The 17,275-nt window shown below is 38.5% G+C and overlaps 3 protein-coding genes across 5 annotated transcripts; all 3 read right to left on the minus strand.

Moving 5' to 3' along the window:
* Positions 1–1,452: 1,452 nt before the first annotated feature.
* On the minus strand, positions 1,453–5,714 carry LOC112286125 (cyclin-U1-1). Of its 3 annotated transcripts, XM_090252451.1 has the most exons (4): positions 5,688–5,714; positions 5,207–5,444; positions 3,963–4,653; positions 1,453–3,054 (listed from the first exon to the last, which is right to left on the minus strand). In XM_090252451.1, exons 3-4 carry the CDS (start codon positions 4,487–4,489, stop codon positions 2,649–2,651), a joined length of 933 nt encoding a protein of 310 aa, XP_090108577.1. In that variant the 5' UTR covers positions 4,490–4,653; positions 5,207–5,444; positions 5,688–5,714; the 3' UTR covers positions 1,453–2,648. The 3 variants fall into 3 exon arrangements, with proteins under 3 accessions (XP_090108577.1, XP_024383509.1, XP_090108576.1); XM_024527741.3 differs by lacking the exon at positions 5,688–5,714 and adding an exon at positions 5,531–5,674 and having other exon boundaries at positions 3,963–5,444; XM_090252450.1 differs by lacking the exon at positions 5,688–5,714 and having other exon boundaries at positions 5,207–5,487.
* Positions 5,715–10,312: 4,598 nt separating this feature from the next.
* On the minus strand, positions 10,313–13,180 carry LOC112285949 (uncharacterized). The gene is made up of 7 exons (XM_024527370.3): positions 12,715–13,180; positions 11,985–12,088; positions 11,805–11,873; positions 11,591–11,649; positions 11,321–11,381; positions 10,953–11,006; positions 10,313–10,785 (listed from the first exon to the last, which is right to left on the minus strand). Exons 1-7 carry the CDS (start codon positions 12,899–12,901, stop codon positions 10,507–10,509), a joined length of 813 nt encoding a protein of 270 aa, XP_024383138.1. The 5' UTR covers positions 12,902–13,180; the 3' UTR covers positions 10,313–10,506.
* A 613-nt stretch (positions 13,181–13,793) lies between these two features.
* Positions 13,794–16,875, minus strand: LOC112285948 (peroxidase 29). The gene is made up of 3 exons (XM_024527369.2): positions 16,043–16,875; positions 14,837–15,185; positions 13,794–14,706 (listed from the first exon to the last, which is right to left on the minus strand). Exons 1-3 carry the CDS (start codon positions 16,253–16,255, stop codon positions 14,324–14,326), a joined length of 945 nt encoding a protein of 314 aa, XP_024383137.1. The 5' UTR covers positions 16,256–16,875; the 3' UTR covers positions 13,794–14,323.
* Between the last annotated feature and the right edge of the window lie 400 nt (positions 16,876–17,275).

A 17,275-nucleotide genomic window follows, 5' to 3' on the forward strand; every position in this document is an offset into this window, starting at 1 on the left:
ATGGATATATAATAAATCAAATCTTAATCTCTACCACTCTATTAAAGATGCTTTTGTTATAATCTTTTTCTTCTATATTGATGATCTTTTTATTACTAAAAATAATAATAAATATACTAATAAAATCAAATTATAAATAAATTATGAAGTACCTAGAAAAAAGAAAAAAATAATTAAGAATTAAGTTTGAACACATGTCCAATGAGATGTTTTTTCATCAATATTCTTACTCTTAAGAAATATTCAATGAATTTAGTATAGAAAATTACTTATTTAAGTACATTCTTCTACATGACAGATTTATTACTTAATCCAATATATGAACTTAACTAATTGACACCACTTAATATTGCATGATGATGTCATAAACATAATCAACATCAATAGTTATTGAAATAAATAAAATTATATAGAAATAAATAAAAGTAAATAAATTATATAATATCTTCTAGAAAAGCTTTTTAGAAGCTTGATAGATGTGATTTTGACTTCATACATATAAGTGATTGATAGATTAAAAACCTTGCCATCAAGTTGGCCATGTATTGCATATGTTGGCTATTGGTATAAGTTGGCCATATATTGCATATATTGGCTATTGATATAAGTTGGCCATGTAATGCATATATAAAAAACTTACCTTCCAAATTAAATATGTGACTTAAAAATTAAACACATTTTAGAGGTTCACATAATTTTTTATCATATCTCTTTGAAAAATATCTTACTTATTTATTTACATTCTTCAAGTTCTTGTCCTTGACAAATAATTGATAAACTTTTATTCTTTATTAAGACAAGATCTAACCTATCATATTTAATAGATATTATTGTTAAGATTATGGCTAAGCCACAGTAGTAATGTCTAAAAGCAATCAAGCATATTTTGAAATATATAAAGAAGACACATGATTTTAAATTTTATTTTCAACTTTCTTTAAAACTTGCTTTTAAGGAATTCATAGATATAAATTATTTAGTTGCCTTGAAATTCAATGCATTATTGCTAAATATGTATTCAAGATTAATTATAGACTAATTGTCTAATCCAACAAATAGTAGTCAATTCTTTCTGATAATACTATAAAGATAGAATACAAGATAATCTTGAAAGCCACCAAAGAAGAAATTTATCTACAAAGGCTACTCATTAAATCATACAATTCATTTCTATCCAAGATACTAATGCATTCTCCAAATGAATCAATTCAATTAAACCTTTCTGAAGCTCACATTTCCACAATACATGATTTTTATCTCAACTGCAATAACATGGATTCAATTTGCCTTGTTCAAAATCTCATACTTCACATAACAAGTAAACGTATTAAAGAAAGGCATCACTTTATACAAGAACAAATATTGGAAAAAAAAAAAAAAAAAAAAAAAAAAATCTCTTTGAAACATGTCATCATCAAAATACAACACTCACATTTTTTTACAAAACAAGTTACTATACAATGTTTTGAGAACCCTCATTATTTCATTGAGATACACTTTCTTATAAAATTACAAATATATGTAATTACATAATTCACTATTCTAAAACTCATGATGTCATAACCAATCCCTAAATTAACATCTCTAATAATTACAACTTTGTATCAAGATTCACAACAAAATGTTGATTCTATAAACAATTAGTTGTGCTTGTTGTGTGGATGCAAAATATGCCAAAATTAGTCCTTAATATTACTACAAGATTAGTTAGTCCATTAAGTACCTTCCCATAGATTTAGGATTTTGACTAGGGACATCCATTGTCCTTTAAGTTCAAGATGATGTGCTCTTGTTAGCATCACAATTAGTTTGGATCTAGTCTGTATAAATCCTCATTTATTTTCTTCAGTTTCAAATTCTAAGACCGTTACACGTTCAGCATTTAACCCTCGAAGACCGATCAAATTCGAAAAAGAACACACGCGCACAATCTGCCCAATTCGCTTGCACATCCAACATAGTCGTCACTGAAGATTTGACAACGTCACAAGCAGATACACGTCTGTAACGGGGATCGCAATTTAAGGTGCAATGCCAAGACCCTTGCTGCTGGGATTGTGAAGTCAACGTGGCATAACTCGTTCTCTTTCGAGGTGTAGTGACTTCACTTGCTATGTATTTAAGCCTCGTACCAACAGTGTGAACAGGTACTTCATGATGTCTCCCTCATATTCTTCATTTGACATAGACAGAAGATTGAAGCAACTTTGACAAAAGATTCGGAGGCCTCAAAGGCCTGCTCCCATGGTAAAACTCCTATACCTGCTCAGAAGCTACAACTTCTTACGCATTCATTGTACTTCGCGTCCCAGGATAACCTTCAATTCTACAGGCTTCTCGACACTATAATACGCGCCCAGGCCATCGCAGCATAGAGGTAATGTTTTGCCGTGATTTCCGATTGTCTGTCTGAGATATAAACTGAAATTTTAAGTATTGATCCCTCAAATTCTCGGCAGTATCATTGGGTCTCCTTGGCAAGACTTGCTAAAAACAGCTGCTGCATTTGATTCACATACCATAAATCGATTTTCAGCACCGCGGCGTAGGAACAAAGCATTCCACAGGTCTAAAGACGTCAGCTGGACTTTCATGATCTACAGGCCTTATAAATCTCAAGAGAACCAAAACTAGCCGGGGTTTTCTTTTCAACGACTAGGCGGTGAATCTCTGAAAAAATACTGAGATAGAGGTTGCTGATACGGTAACGAACTCTGTTTTCTGCTCATATACGAAGCTGGGGCTCCAGAAGGTGTTCGCATCTTAAACCTGGGAGACATCTCTTTCGGAGTCTGAGGAGCACTTCCCCGAGGAGTACCAGGAGCAGTGCCATAAACACTTGCAGGTGCACTGCCAAATGCAGGCAAGCTTCGTTCTGGTCTTTTTTCAGAAATAGCGGATATATCCCTCTCAAGGTAAGTACAATAGCTCTCGAACACACTAATTGTGACGGACAACTTAAAATCCAGGCGAAACAAAAACTCAAGCTCAAGGCGATTTAACTCAACGACACTCACACCTCCGACCCTAGCAAAGAAAGCGTTGTTGAAGTGCCTGCATACAAGAAATTGGGAGTAGATCAGTTGAGGTTGAGCTGTAAACATTTGTCAAAAGTGAAACAAAAGCCTAAACATCGATTATACGAGTTGATTGTCAGCGACACGAACACAAAAATTACTACACGCTACAAGAGGCCATTCGCTCGGTATAAACATGAATACTTGGTAAATCGCTGAGGCCATGGGTATGATTCAGCATCCTATCGAAGCATTCACAACTGCCACGATGGAGATATTACTCGCAGAGAAATGTCAGTTCAGAGGTTTTTGCCAACACGAAATGATGATAAAATACACACTCAATTACTGCACTTGGAATCCAAAAATTACAATCGCAGGATTCTTACGCTAACCGAAAGCTCTTGCTATGTTATTTTCATCGGCGGAGGACCTATCCAGTCCACGGTGAAACGGTGATTTATGTCCACAACCAATTGTGATCAACACCATTAATGCAGCACATGACAGGGACGTAATAACTCCAGTACCTTCTAAACATTATGATATCTAAAAATGGACTAGAATGAGGAGGTTGAACTAGGGCCTATCATTCGAGACACCACACTTGAAGGGCATCCCACGCCTCAAAAACGCAAAACAGAAATGATGAATATAAATGTAACAACGAAAGAGGGTGCAATAGAACAGCTAGTAGAACCAACTAAGTAGGTTACCCTCGAGGGTATCAATTTTTGAATGTGTTCCTACTAGCTGTTCAAAAAGTGAAACGCTCGAGGGTAAACTATGTCGGCAAAAGACTTCCCTTAAATCCCCAATTACAGATTCTCTAAATAACGAAGAACTAAAAAAATGAAGTAAACAAACGTACAGTGTGCAAAATAATAGAATTCCTCATCGCAGGGATGAGCAGGAATAGATAGTCTCCGGTTAGTAGAGACTTACACATCATCGAGCATTTTCGTGGCCACCATAACGCTCGTCACAAGCAATCTGTGCACGTTGAGAGTAGTGACTAGCAAATCCGGTTGCCGGTGGACCAGGCGATCCAAGAACACGTATGCAACGACAAAGCAAGACGGACTGCAATTAGTATACTTAAAAATGCGCTCCAAATACTTCGCAATGCTAATGCTGGGGGCTCTCAACCCATGGAAAATTGTTAATTTCTTGCCCTGCTGCGAAGGCGCGTTGACGAATAGTTCATTCCTGGTGACAAGGCGGTCAAGAACAGCTGCCAGAACATTCAAAACCTTAGGGGTCTCTTTTTCCGTAGGTGCATTGGAGTCTTCATCTGCATCAGGAACTTCGAAAGTGAGAGACGACGAGCCTTGGGAGGATGTGACTTTCCTAGAGCTTCTGATAGTACTAACCGACAACTGCATCCGCAACGCATTCACGTCAGGTACACCATCTTCATCTTCTCTCCCGACGCTCCCTGAGAACCCCAGTGTTCTGCACGCGGGCGGCATCCTTCCCGTCTCGTACGCCAGTGCCACAACCTAACTCCAGCTCTCTCACCCTGTTTCCAATCTCAGTCAAAGACGCTCTTGTCTAACCATACCCAGATGTTCTGATCTACTCGTCATCACAACCTTTCCACGCAGTTCCTTCCAATCTACCTCCATGGTCACCCCTGGACAAAATTCAGAAAACCTGGTGCATTTAAGAACAAGTTTCCTCGCACTGTCCAACAGCCCGGATCGAAAAAGAAAAAAAACCGGCATAATCAGTCACTTAGACCGAGCCACATCGTCGTCATAGACCATCTCCATTTCACAGATGGCGCAAGATTCCTCGTCTCTAAGACGTTTGAAAGCACACAACACTCCCGCTGGACAAGAATATTTCAAAACATCTCTTGATAGCTCACGAGTCAACAAGCTGACAGATAACGCATAGGAATGCGAGAAAGATAGATCATGGAAGCCTCAGATTTGAAACTTGACATGTGGGAGGCAGGAGAGTTAAACGCATCCTAAGCTCCGGAGAGCGACAGGCGCGAATTATAGTCATGAGCCTTGTGAGCTCACGTCAAGTCGTATCATCCAGGAATTAACGGGAAACGAAAAGGAGCCGGCCCGGAGATTTATGGCAGAGAAATACGGTAACAAGGAAGTGGTACAACGCAGAACAAGAACCATCAAGATGTGGAAAGCAAGCACACCAATGAAATTCAGAGAACGCACAAAAAGGTCGCGGGGAACGGAGGCGCTGCAACTTAGGATCCCGAGGGCCCGCCTTCGAGCAGCATTATCACCAACCTTGCGATCAAGATAATGAGGCATGCATTTTCCTCACGATGCCAAGCGCCCACACAGGATAGGTGAAGAATCACAAATACAAACACAAGTAAATTTTTCGAATCCTACAATCCAGGAGCGGCGCAGCAACTTGCTCTCTCACAAACCTATAAATCTGGAATTTCTGCAGCACACCATAAGAAACAAAGTAGTTAGCGAAAAAAAAAAAAAAAAAAAAAAAAAAACGAATCCACGGCAATTAGACTCTACCTCGGAGAAAGAGAAAGAGTCCTCCTCGCACACTGACGGAGTACCCAGTCCATGGAGAAATCTAGCAGGGCCATAGATTTACAATGATAGCAAGTACAAGCAAAGCGTGAAAGTTGCCGAAAGGGATAAATAAAATAAAAAAGGATCGCTAACTGACAGTTTGGATCGTTTCAAATGGTAGCAATGCATCGAACGACGCCATATCCCAGCTGGTGTTGAATACTGTGACGAACTCGTAAGAATATGCCTTCAAAAACGAAATTGCTGGGAAAGATTACGTACAACCGGCTTGTCCGGTTAATTATCACCTGCTGTTACCGGTTATTATCCCACCTCAGTTACCACCACTGTTAACTACTTTCATCCATCTTACAGCTTGTCATGATAATGGAAGCTAATTATAGAACACGACTGAGCCGAGTTCGATGGCGAAGATCATCCAATATTTTGGATGGATGGATGAATGAGTTTATGGATAAATTTTTGATGTATCATCCATCCAGTGGTCGAATTTTGAAGAACCAATGTTCTTTGAGACGACTAAACAAAACAAAACAAAAAAAGTAACGTAATGTAATGTATTTAGGTTGAGATCTACTATGGAGAAATTACTTCTTTTTCTTTCTTTTTTACACTAATGTTTGGGATTGATGCTTGGAAACTGTAATTGGCACCATCAAACATATGCACAGAGTAATATAATTAAACGGTATACTAATAAAATGACAATCATTGAGGTGAAGAGAAATATCCATTCCAATGTTAGATGCAGCTCCAAATACATGCATGTATATATAAGTTTTAAACTTATTATTTAATTTAAAGTAATTAATTTTTTAAAATTTAACATGATATGATTAACTTGGTGTAACAAATTTGCAGCTTTTGAAATATTATGCAAATATATTGAAATTATGAATGTCGTTTTCAGGCCACAGTTTATTGTTTTGATTAACTACAGAAGTATTATTTATCTTTTAAATAAATGCATAACCTTTGAATGGAGAGTTTTATTTAAATGATACTATGCTCCTCTGAGCCAAATTCTTGGGACTACATTCATTGAAAATTGTACAAACTTGGTCACAAGGTCTTATAACCAATATCATGTAAACATTGTCTAGCATCATATATTTTGTGACTAATTCAAATAATAATGAAAATCATGTCTACTTTTTGAATTCCAAGCTAATATGATATGCAACCATCCAAAAAAAATTCAAGCTAGTTACACTTCTTTTATATACAGTAAGATATATGCAATATCCAAAAATATATATGTAAACAAAATAAAAACAACTAGTAGACATTGTTCTCATTTGTAAAAGCCCAATGACTTTCTGGAAGTTGTATTCCATATCCTTTCATTCATCATAAATACAACTTGTGAACCTGAACCAATTCCAAACACTTCAACATAAAGTCTAATATCTCTACATAAACACCAAGACTGAGAAACACAAATGAATTTTCACATGGTCAATTAATAGAAAATAAGGCAAGTAGCAACAATTTCTTATTTTTTCCTTTTTCTTTCCCTTCACATTTCTTTCAATTGATTCTTTCTTTCTTCTCCTATTTTTCTTTTATTTCTCACAAAAAAATGTGAGAAGGGCCTGGATGTCACATGTGCCCTGTTTAGGCCACTCCATTCCAAAAGTACAACCATGTTTAGAGTGCCTTTGGCACTTTTTCCCAAGTACTTGTACAGAACACCCATTCTGCACACAGGGTCCAGTAGGACTATGCTCCTCCTCAAGGTGGACCCATAAAACCCATTTGCCCTAATGCATGACTCAGTCCAGTTCACAGCTTCATTGCACTGTGGCTTCATCACCCAACCCAATCCCCTCTCACACAACCTCCCTCATGCCCTACAAGCAAAGCCACAACCCCATAACCCTAATTAATGCTTACCAGATTTCCAGTGGATGAACCAACATCCTTATTCTCCATCCATCCATGTGGGTGGGACTTGGGCCAATTCTCAGCCCATCTGTTTCCCTGTGTGGATCTCATTTACTGCAAGCTATTTCTCACTATTTCTCTATTACTACCTTTAGGGTTTTCTTTATGAGTGAATGTGCTTTCTGTGGGGAGGCTTGGATATAAAAAGGTGGAGCTTTGGAGTGCCAAATGTGGCCTGAGTAGTGGTCAATTAGCAAGAGATGGCATAAATGGTGCTCAACTTGGCACTGTCAAGTCTGCTGTTGGTGCTTCTCAGGGCCATACTCCTGTGATGCTTGCTTGTTGGAGCACATGCAGTTCTACAGCTTTCATCAAGGGGGGTCGATACCCAGTATTGAGATCATGCCAAAAACATTTGCCAAAAAGAAAAAGAGAAACAGCTTCTCACTTACACGTCCACTGCTTGGCATTAAAAAACTATATTTTTAGGGCTTCAACTGACACTAGAATCCCTGGATCAAAACAAATCAATTGTTTGTATACTCTTGAAGAGTTGAATTACGACAAGACACTGTCCATCTTCTGATAATGCAGCCACCAACCACATGAATGCTTCTGTGTTTCCTTAAACAGTCAGATTTAATTTTACAAAACATATGTGGCGCTGGATCTTTTGCACTTCAGGCCCCATTATTGAAAACGTGAGGCCTGGCGGAGGAGCAAACACGTGGGTAAATACAGTTGCTGCTGGCATGGAGGACCTGCATAGTTTGTCTAGAGCCAGTTGGATTGACAGTTTTATGGATTTGATGGCCCATATTAAGCTGTGCTTTGCTTAACATGCATTTTTGAAGCCCAAGTTTGTGTAGTCACTCTTGGTTAAGAGTGACATAACACATATTATTATATATTTGTGTATTCATACACACAAAAACTTGTGTGGATGGGTGAGGTGGTCATTCATTTCTTTTGGCTTTGTTCCTTACACGAAGTCTTTGTGCAAAACAAAAAGATCCTTCATCATTGTACCACCAATATCATGACAAATATTGAGCTGCTTGTTGTACCCTAGGTGATAATGATTTGTGATAGGTGCACATTCAGAATCTTTGCATAAAACAATATCATAGCATGCACCTTATGTGTGTGTAAATTTATGTATTAAAGGAAGTAAATATACTTGAATGCATACTTGAAAACTAAAGTTCTTGGTGAAAAATAAAATCACTATTTTAATGCACTGTAATTGAAAAACTATTTTAAAAGTGTCAAATTGATTTTGTAAATATCAGATCCAAGTCTTATAATCAATAAAAAAAACATTATCTATGTATGTTTGTGTGTGTGTGTTTGTATATATATATGTATCTATATATATATATATATATATATAAAGCAAACATTTGCATCATACCAATTAATTAAGTTTCCATACTTAACTTGTTAAAATGTTATAAATAAAATTATTTGTTTTGGTTTTTTGTTTTAATTTAAATTAACAATTCTTTGTTGTTATAAAAAAAAAATTACGAATTTTATTTTATCATAACAATTTTAATTGTTGAAATTTATAACATAAACTATTTTATCATTTATATTAATTTTCTGCTTGTAGTTAATGATATTACTGTATTATTTTTAATTCATACTTAATGCTATTTTTTTATATAATATGGTCAGATATTTTAATTATAGTTTTAATTTTTTCTTTAACTAATTTTTAGTTGAAAGAAATACATTGGAAAGTTTCTTATGTGGTTTTAGTGTTTCTGACTATAAAAAGTAGTATCAATCCAAAAAATCAAAATTTATAAAACTACAAATGTCTTTGAATTATTTGACACCTAGAAAAACATCATTAAAGCTTGTAAGAGCTAAACTTTCCACTATATATAGTTTATTTTATGCCTTTGTTTATATATATATATATATATATATATTGTTTTAAATGAATCCAAAAAGAGTGTATGCAATGTTTTCATAGCTATAGATAAACCATAGAATTTAGTTCAAATTAGATTGCTAAATAACAATTTTGAGTTATATACATTTTACAAAAATAAGACCTATTATATAATATTCAAAGATAAAAATATATATATATATGAAATAGAATAAAAAATAGACAATGTCACACATATAATAAGTTTGGACTTTTTATTACAAAATGCTTCAAATGCAAGTTATTAACACCACAATGCTATTGAATTCAATGCAAAAGAAGAATCTTAAATAACTTTAGATATGCTATAATCTTAAGAGTAATTTTTAAGACTTAATTTACTAATGTTATACTTAACTATCGCACTACTTTATTATTTGATAGTGAAGATTCTATATCTATATATCAACTCTATTTTCAAGTAATATATTTATGATACATGCCAAAGCTCACTCATATTTAAAAAAAAAAAAAAAAAAAAAAAAAATGTTTAAGTTTTTTTAGATATATGCTCAAAATTCTATAACCTTTAAAATAAAATAAATTACAAAGTAATAAGTTTAAATGAAAAGAAAAGAAAAACTTTTGTTTACTTGATAATTTGGTATTGGAAACCTTCATAAGTTTTTACAAGTGCTATACAACTTTATCTATCCAACATTTCCATTCCAAATAACATTGCATTGCATTTAAATATCATAATAAAAAAATAAAAAAAATAAAAAATCCATCTTTAGAGTCTTATTTTAAAATTAATGCCTATAATTGATTTGTACATTTTTGTTGCTTTAACCTTTTTGTAAATATTTATCATCAAATATTAGTTTGGCATAGTTTGACGTTATATTCACTTAACATCCACAAGACATCAACAAGCATTAAAAAAAAAACTTAAAATAACAAAATTAACCACATCATCTTTGCCAATAATATTAATAACGATGGGTGATGTGTAATAAAAATCAATTCTGAAATAAGAACATGGTAAATGCCTAATTTTCGCGTGAAAGATGAGCAAGTAGCTCAAAGGGAGCTCAAGTGATGCTCTTGTGAGGACTTGTATATCCACCAACACATTCATATGAACTTCAATCTTGCCTGTCCGAAGAATTGCACCATAATCAAGTCAAGCGTATATATCATTGTGCAGAGCCTCCACAGGCTGACTGGGAATGACGTCCAAAGTGCTGTAATTCGTGTGAGAATCCAATTGACGGAGAGCTTCGTAAACACCAATTCCAGCCGCCACAGAGAGATTTAGTGAACGTACATAGCTGTCGTTCATGGGGAATCGCACAGAGCCTCCGGCAAACTCACCAGAGCGGCATTGTTCTAGAATTGCAGCAGGTAAGCCGTCCACTTCTGACCCAAATACAAGCCAGTCTCCAGCCTTGTACTTCACATCCTATTTCAACACAAGTCCATGTTATTTCAAGATGATACAGCGTAGTTTAACAACAAGGGTGGAGGATGAAAATAAAAGAAGTAATCAGAAATGAGATGCAATATTGAGTATCTGTGTCAGGTCATCTACAAGTAAGAGTCAGTAAAGGAAGAAGAGTTGGAGCCAACCGTGTGAATAGTACGACCCTTCTTAGTGAATGCAAGGAGCCGTTTCTCACCCTCCTGCCATTGATGAGACCATGACACAGGAATATACTCAGTAGCAATACAGTACTACAGCAAACTGGAAATCGAACCAAAACTGCGAACAGAAATGTAATTTTCTCAACTCGAAAAGTTTCGTCATGATTTGTGACTGGGATGCACACTATCCTTCGACTACTAAGGGTAAGCATATTGTTGATTTGACTAGGCATGTTACTGTTTCATTTTAATGGCATCCGATGACAAGGGTTTCTGAGGTCTCTACATGGCGATGCAGGTTCCCTGAATCTCTTCATCCAAAAAAGGACCACATGAAAAGTCGAGATACCAACCTGTTCTTGAAAATAGGTAAAAAAATCATCCCAAGACTTGTGCACCCTCACCACTACGAATCTGGTCATCTTTGTCTTGAGAAGGATTTACTAGATTGCACATGAGTAGAAGCACGTCTTTTCTGTAGCTAGTAAATGAATCTCCGGCTGTGTTGTTATAAGAGGTTCAATTGTGTTACGACAACACTTCAAATCGTTCAGCACTACGTAATGGGTTGCAAAATACATACAGACAGTGGTGCAAAGCGAAAGGAATCAACAAGAGGATACGGCCAGTAGTCCAGTCCTGCCCTCCTCAGCTTAGAATCCTCAACCTTGAATCCCATCGGCTGTCAAGACAGGAAATACAATCAATCACCTCCATTAATCAACAACACAAACAACTTCGAGACCCAGAACAAATCAAACGAGCAACTCTAATATTATTCTATGATTTTTAATAGTAGATGAAGTACAGTCATACCCTCAATATTAAAAAGATTACCTCAACAAGATGTAACCCAACACAAGTGGCTGCACAAGTTCTTGCAATACTTCCTGTATTTCCTGGTATCTGAATCTCACAAATAAACCGTTAAACGTGGAGAATATACAAATAAGGATCAGTTGCACCAATTTACTAAAATGATAAATGTATGCATAGATTGAATCCATTTCGAAATACCTGGGGTGAAACCAACACCACTTGCAGTAATCTTTGCTGCTGATCCCGCTCAGCAACTTCCCCCCAGCTCCCATGTCTCAGAAGCCCTTTCTTTCCTTCAGATGCTGCATTTACACTGGAAGATATGTCATTGATCCTTACTCTACACATGTGTATATGTGACAGCCACAGTTTGTCACCATGTTACGCGACACAATTTACAGTTGATGATACTTGGGAGTATCTTTAGTGAATTTTTCTGAAACAAAATAAATGTCAATAATATGTTAACCACACAGAAATTGAATTCAATTGTTTTGTTCGATTCGTCGGTCTATCTTCGTTTAACATTATTATAGGGACCGTGAATCAAATTTAACAACTTGAAAGTAGGAATGGTTTTGGAAATAGGTGTCAGGGGAAGGTAGCGACAATGAAAATGCTAAAAGCACATTCATACAAGTAAAATATTCAATTAGACTTCTCAAATTTATACTTGAATTTAACAATTGCCATCACCAGGAAAACCTTAAACCCTGAACCCCTAAACCCTAGACCCTCGACACCTTTCGAACGCCTCCTCATCAGTTAGCTTTCGAACTGTAGCTTGATGTATTATAGAATTCATACATCACAAGGGTCATGAAAATGAAAATAACAATGCACAATCAATTCAACCGCCAATTGGGTTTCGAAGTATTGACCCAAATTTCACGATGTACTATTTGCAAATGAGAGATTGAGTGATTGCCTGTCACAAGAAGACGCCCACATGCTCGTCTGGAACCGCGACAAGGATGTGGCGTCGCGAAATCCAGCTCCCAACTCCAACTCCCAGTTGGATTGCGCAAGCACACACGAGGGTGGCTTAATCGGGTGCAAGACGACTGAAAGAGCGGAGACGTGAAGCACTTGAGTCCTTGAGATAGCATTGCCATCTTGTAATGCCAATCCTACACAAACAGAAAGAAAAGAAGATTGCCTCGTATTTCTATTACAATCTCATGGTCGTCAGCGAAGAATCTCCGAACCATGACTCATAGCCACACTCTTTAACTATCCATAAGCTCTTCAAGTTGTCCTCAAGGCCAATCTTCACACGGCCGGTAAGCTCTCTCCTCTATTTTCATTAAATCAAGACTCATCTAGACCCACTCTTCTAAACCTCTTGTACCCACGTCGTCATGTCAAACACAAGACCAGGAATAGAAGGTTGCAACACCAACAACCTCGATGCCGGAGATGGCCTCAACATATATCGAGAACTAGGCGGGGAGAATGAATACTCGCACCAGCATCCGAAAGGATAAATATGAATGGATGGATGAATTCTCATGAGGCAATCTCTTGCCCCTGGCTCATGTCGATTCCATGGCCACAAAATCTTTCAGCGTGTGAAGTGGTGGTTAAGAAATGTTACAGGCAAGTTGGAGGGTTGAGGATAACAAGAGGTTTGTACGAGAATTCTGGGTCGTTGATTCTTGCGTCGTCAATGCTCGGGGTTTCGTAAAATGTGCTGTTCACGGCCCACACTTCGTTTCAAATTTTGCAGCAAATAAATGGATCTGGGAAGGTTGTTAGATTCGAGCTTATTGAAGGGAAGTTCACCAGTGCTTCTATACCTCACCAGGTAATGTGATTAGACTTCATGCATGTTGTATTTGTGTGGGATAGTCATTTGTTATAATTGTCCTTAACATCAGCACCAATCAGTTTCAATGTTGTAATACAGGAAACAGCCAGGAATCAGGAGACAACTAGAATACAAATTCGAGTCGTATTTCGGGCACAGAGGGATTAGACATTTGAAGAAAAAGCGAAACCAGGTAATACTCTGTCGTCAATCAGAGAAAAACAAACGAAAATATTGAAATCTCAAAAAGATTTGGTACAATGACTTGAGCACTCACCACTTAGTCTACAAGAATTAAGTAGAGTGCAAGAGATCGCAAGCAGGAAGATCTGTGGAAAAAATATCAAAATAAAATGCAGGAAAACTCGTACGCATCTGTAGGGTTGAATCCCTTTCCAGAATCACAGCTGCACACCCTAGGAACTCTCAGAAGCCAAGGTTTCTTAGGGAATGACTACCAGTCTTCGACCGCCTCGCATGCGTCACCAAAGCAGCGCCCAGGAGTTAACGCACACATGGTTTTTCACAAAATCGACCAATCTCTACGTCTCAGAGTTTTCAGGGTTTCATCGTCAACGGAGTTGAACACTCCAATCATCTGGCATCATCAGGAGATGTGCAAATACTTCTGTGACTAGGATTATTTAGATCATGTTCATCAAAAGCACCAGTTGACTTAAAGGTAAATTGGGACAATGTCGAAAGTGATTTCTGCAGATGTAAATTCCTAGAGAGTGCAAGTGCTCCTCACGCTGCCTTGATTTCCTGTCATGGCTCGTGAGGTCAACTTCACATAGGCTGATTGGAAGGCAGAGAAGAAGGCTCCCTGGTTAGAGGCGTAGAGCGTGACGATGGGGGCTGTGCGTGGATCCGTGCTAAGCTGGTCGTCGACGGTGAAGAGACCGCGTCCGTTCTGAATGTCTTGGAAGTACTGGTTGTCGAATGTGAACTGAGAGGCGTCATTGTTGAGGATTGCGATATCGAACACATTTACAGCACATGCTGCCCGGAGTTGAGTGCGATAGACGACACTGTTTGGGGCAGTTGGACTATTAAGCTGCAGACGATCTTGGATGTTTTTACAGTGTCCTACTCCGAGAGTGTGAGCACCTGCAAACAAAAATAAAGACGGCTAAGATTCAGAGAGTGAACGAATTCAAGGAAGCTTGTGGGTTCAAACAATAACTTCTTTGCAGGCTTGGTAAATACAATCGCTCATGATACGGAAAAGCTAGCGTACCTAGAATGGCAACACTCTCGGCTATGCTCATGCCGAAGGGGGCAAAAACATTGAGAACTCTGTCCACATTGGAGGTAGCAGGTGGGAGTTTGGCTTCGGCTTCAGTTGCACTAGAGAAATCAGCATCCTTCCTGCCGAGAGGAATTTGAATTTCAGGGCCGCCATTGTAAGCAACTGCGTCCCGTCCAGCCATAGCGATAATGTCTGCGCAGGAAACCGTCAACGGGCACATATCCTCCATGTCAGATTTGACGGAGTTGATGATATCCAGGCGCTTGACTCCAAAGTTACTGCCAGCGTCCATTTCCCCGCCATCGCCTTCCATCATGATGGAGCCATCGCACCCTCCCTGCACAAAGAGAAACTACCCTTACATTCCAGAATTGAACTATTGCCCTCTGAACAAACATGGTCAACGGAGGAGCATGTGAGAAAGCAATGGAGCAGAAGCAACAACACGAGCCACACAACACTCCCAACAAGTAAGCTCAGAAATTTGGTTGCTAATTCGTTTGAGTAGACTGCTAAAAGAGTTGCTACTATCAATGAATTAGCAATAACAAATACAAGTTCCTCAGTATTCATTCTCATTAGAAAGTAATTTCCCTCCTGCTGTCAGCACAAGGTTATTTAATTTCAGGATCTATTAGAAGCATTCGAGACTGTCCAAAGTATCAATTAGCACAAATACTTTCGAGTAAAACTCCCAATTTCTGACTCAAAGTGCTACTACCTTAATATTAGATGTGTAAAAGAGCTACCTATCTGTGTTTGACCGAGAAAAGTCTTCACTGTCAACTTCCAGACACGGCATTACTACCATGGAAGTTCTTGTGTATTCTACCGACGGCGTCAACGTGAGTAAGTGCAAGTGCAAAGCTAAGATGTAATACCACCTGGGGAAAGGATGGAGCCTACAATTGTTGTAAGTAAAGCATTAGTGCAATGTCAGCGAGGCAAGCAGGGGAGGGGGGCTAATGTATGTGGTAACAACACCACTTCCTTTTTTTGCAGACAACGTAATCCATGTCGGTAAATGCTGGCGGAGAGGTTTGGAAAAACGACATTACTAAAAACATGAACTTAGTATTTTCACACAGTTATCTCCTGAGTGTTGATAAGCAGAAGACCTGAAGGACATCGATAGGAATATGAGCTCAAGGAATGGCAAGCCGGTCTTGTTACGTTAAGGTGTGAGGTACTCACAGGTCCGACTTGACAGTCATGAAAAGCAAGGCGGAGCATTGCAGCACTTGAAGTAGCATCTGTAAGGAAGCTCCGCCGCACCAAGGTTCGCACTCTATCCTCCACCCCCGCACACCCCAACGAATCATAGTAGCCATACCGCAGCTCAGCGTCCGCCACCGCCGCCAGCAGGAAAGCAGCGGTGAGGAGCTCCAACGCCAACAATCTCCCCATTGCCAATTCCCACAACAATCAACACGGCTGCCGTTGAAAGTCCTTCCACACGGGAGCTGAAATCCCAAACGCCACACTTCCTCTCACCCGGTGTTCCAGCTCCAGATGACTCTACCACCCTCTGACACGAAAAGGCCAACAACTCATTCCAATATCACAGGGTCCACAGCTCTGAAGCGTGTGATCCTAGTACCCTGCTGCACCATGCGCAAAAGGAGCCACGCAAGAGAAGGGGCTGCAAGCATCTAATGCAAAAGAGGGGAATGACACTGCAATCCACCAATTGAGTCCACGCTGCTCATGCTGTCAACTTGGAGCTGAATGCAGCAAAAGCAGCAGCTGACAAGTCCTTGCAGTGGGGTGGGCTATGAATCCACCCCAGAAACGGAGCTGTGGAGCTAGCTTCTTTGCTGCTGCTTCTTCTTCTTCTTCTTCTTCATCACCATCATCATAATCTTCATCATCACTGCAGGGAGTGGCACCATTGAAGGCTCTCCTGACACGCAGCAACAATGCAGCTGTACACTTGAAGGCCAGTCTCTCACCAGCTCCACTTATGGCATCAGACCCAGTCCCAGTCCTAGTCTCCCTCTCAGAGTGTGTAAATGAGAGCAATTGTAAGTGTTGTAAGTGTAGGGGGTATAGATCTAATATGGGTATGTGGGTATTGTGGGTGGGTGGGCTCTGAGTGCCCCCAGTTCACACAAAGGCTGCTGAATGATCAATTCCTCCATTCTCTCTGTTATGACTTACCCTGGGTTTTGGTTTTATGAGCCAAGTACTGGCCTGGGTTTGTCCACTCTTGGGGGAATATTTTACACTCCCACCTCATTGCATGCTGCAGCCTTTCATGCTTCCTGTGCCTTTCCCATACACCTTCCTCTTTTTTTTTCTTTTTTTTTTTTCTTTTTTTCTGACTTTGCTTTTTCTTTTTCTTTTTGAAACAAAAAAGTATACATTTATATAAGTTGGTACTTGTATTCAAGGAAAGTGAAAGCTATTTTATTTTTTCTAGTTGTG

This window comes from Physcomitrium patens, chromosome 8 (genome assembly GCF_059467195.1).
Source record: "Physcomitrium patens ecotype Gransden chromosome 8, ASM5946719v1, whole genome shotgun sequence".
NCBI lineage: Eukaryota > Viridiplantae > Streptophyta > Bryopsida > Funariales > Funariaceae > Physcomitrium > Physcomitrium patens.

Coding starts and splice junctions, on each gene's coding strand:
- LOC112286125 (XM_090252451.1), bottom strand. CDS start 4,489: ATGCCGCCCGCGTGCAGAACACTGGGGTTCTCAGGGAGCGTCGGGAGA. Junction 3,055..3,962: donor ACGAAAATGCTCGATGATGT/GTAAGTCTCTAC, acceptor TCTTGTATGCAG/GCACTTCAACAACGCTTTCT.
- LOC112285949 (XM_024527370.3), bottom strand. CDS start 12,901: ATGGCAATGCTATCTCAAGGACTCAAGTGCTTCACGTCTCCGCTCTTT. Junction 11,650..11,804: donor TTGGGTTACATCTTGTTGAG/GTAATCTTTTTA, acceptor CTGTCTTGACAG/CCGATGGGATTCAAGGTTGA. Junction 11,007..11,320: donor TTACCTATTTTCAAGAACAG/GTTGGTATCTCG, acceptor CATCAATGGCAG/GAGGGTGAGAAACGGCTCCT.
- LOC112285948 (XM_024527369.2), bottom strand. CDS start 16,255: ATGGGGAGATTGTTGGCGTTGGAGCTCCTCACCGCTGCTTTCCTGCTG. Junction 15,186..16,042: donor ATGACTGTCAAGTCGGACCT/GTGAGTACCTCA, acceptor CTCTTTGTGCAG/GGAGGGTGCGATGGCTCCAT. Junction 14,707..14,836: donor CGAGAGTGTTGCCATTCTAG/GTACGCTAGCTT, acceptor TTTTGTTTGCAG/GTGCTCACACTCTCGGAGTA.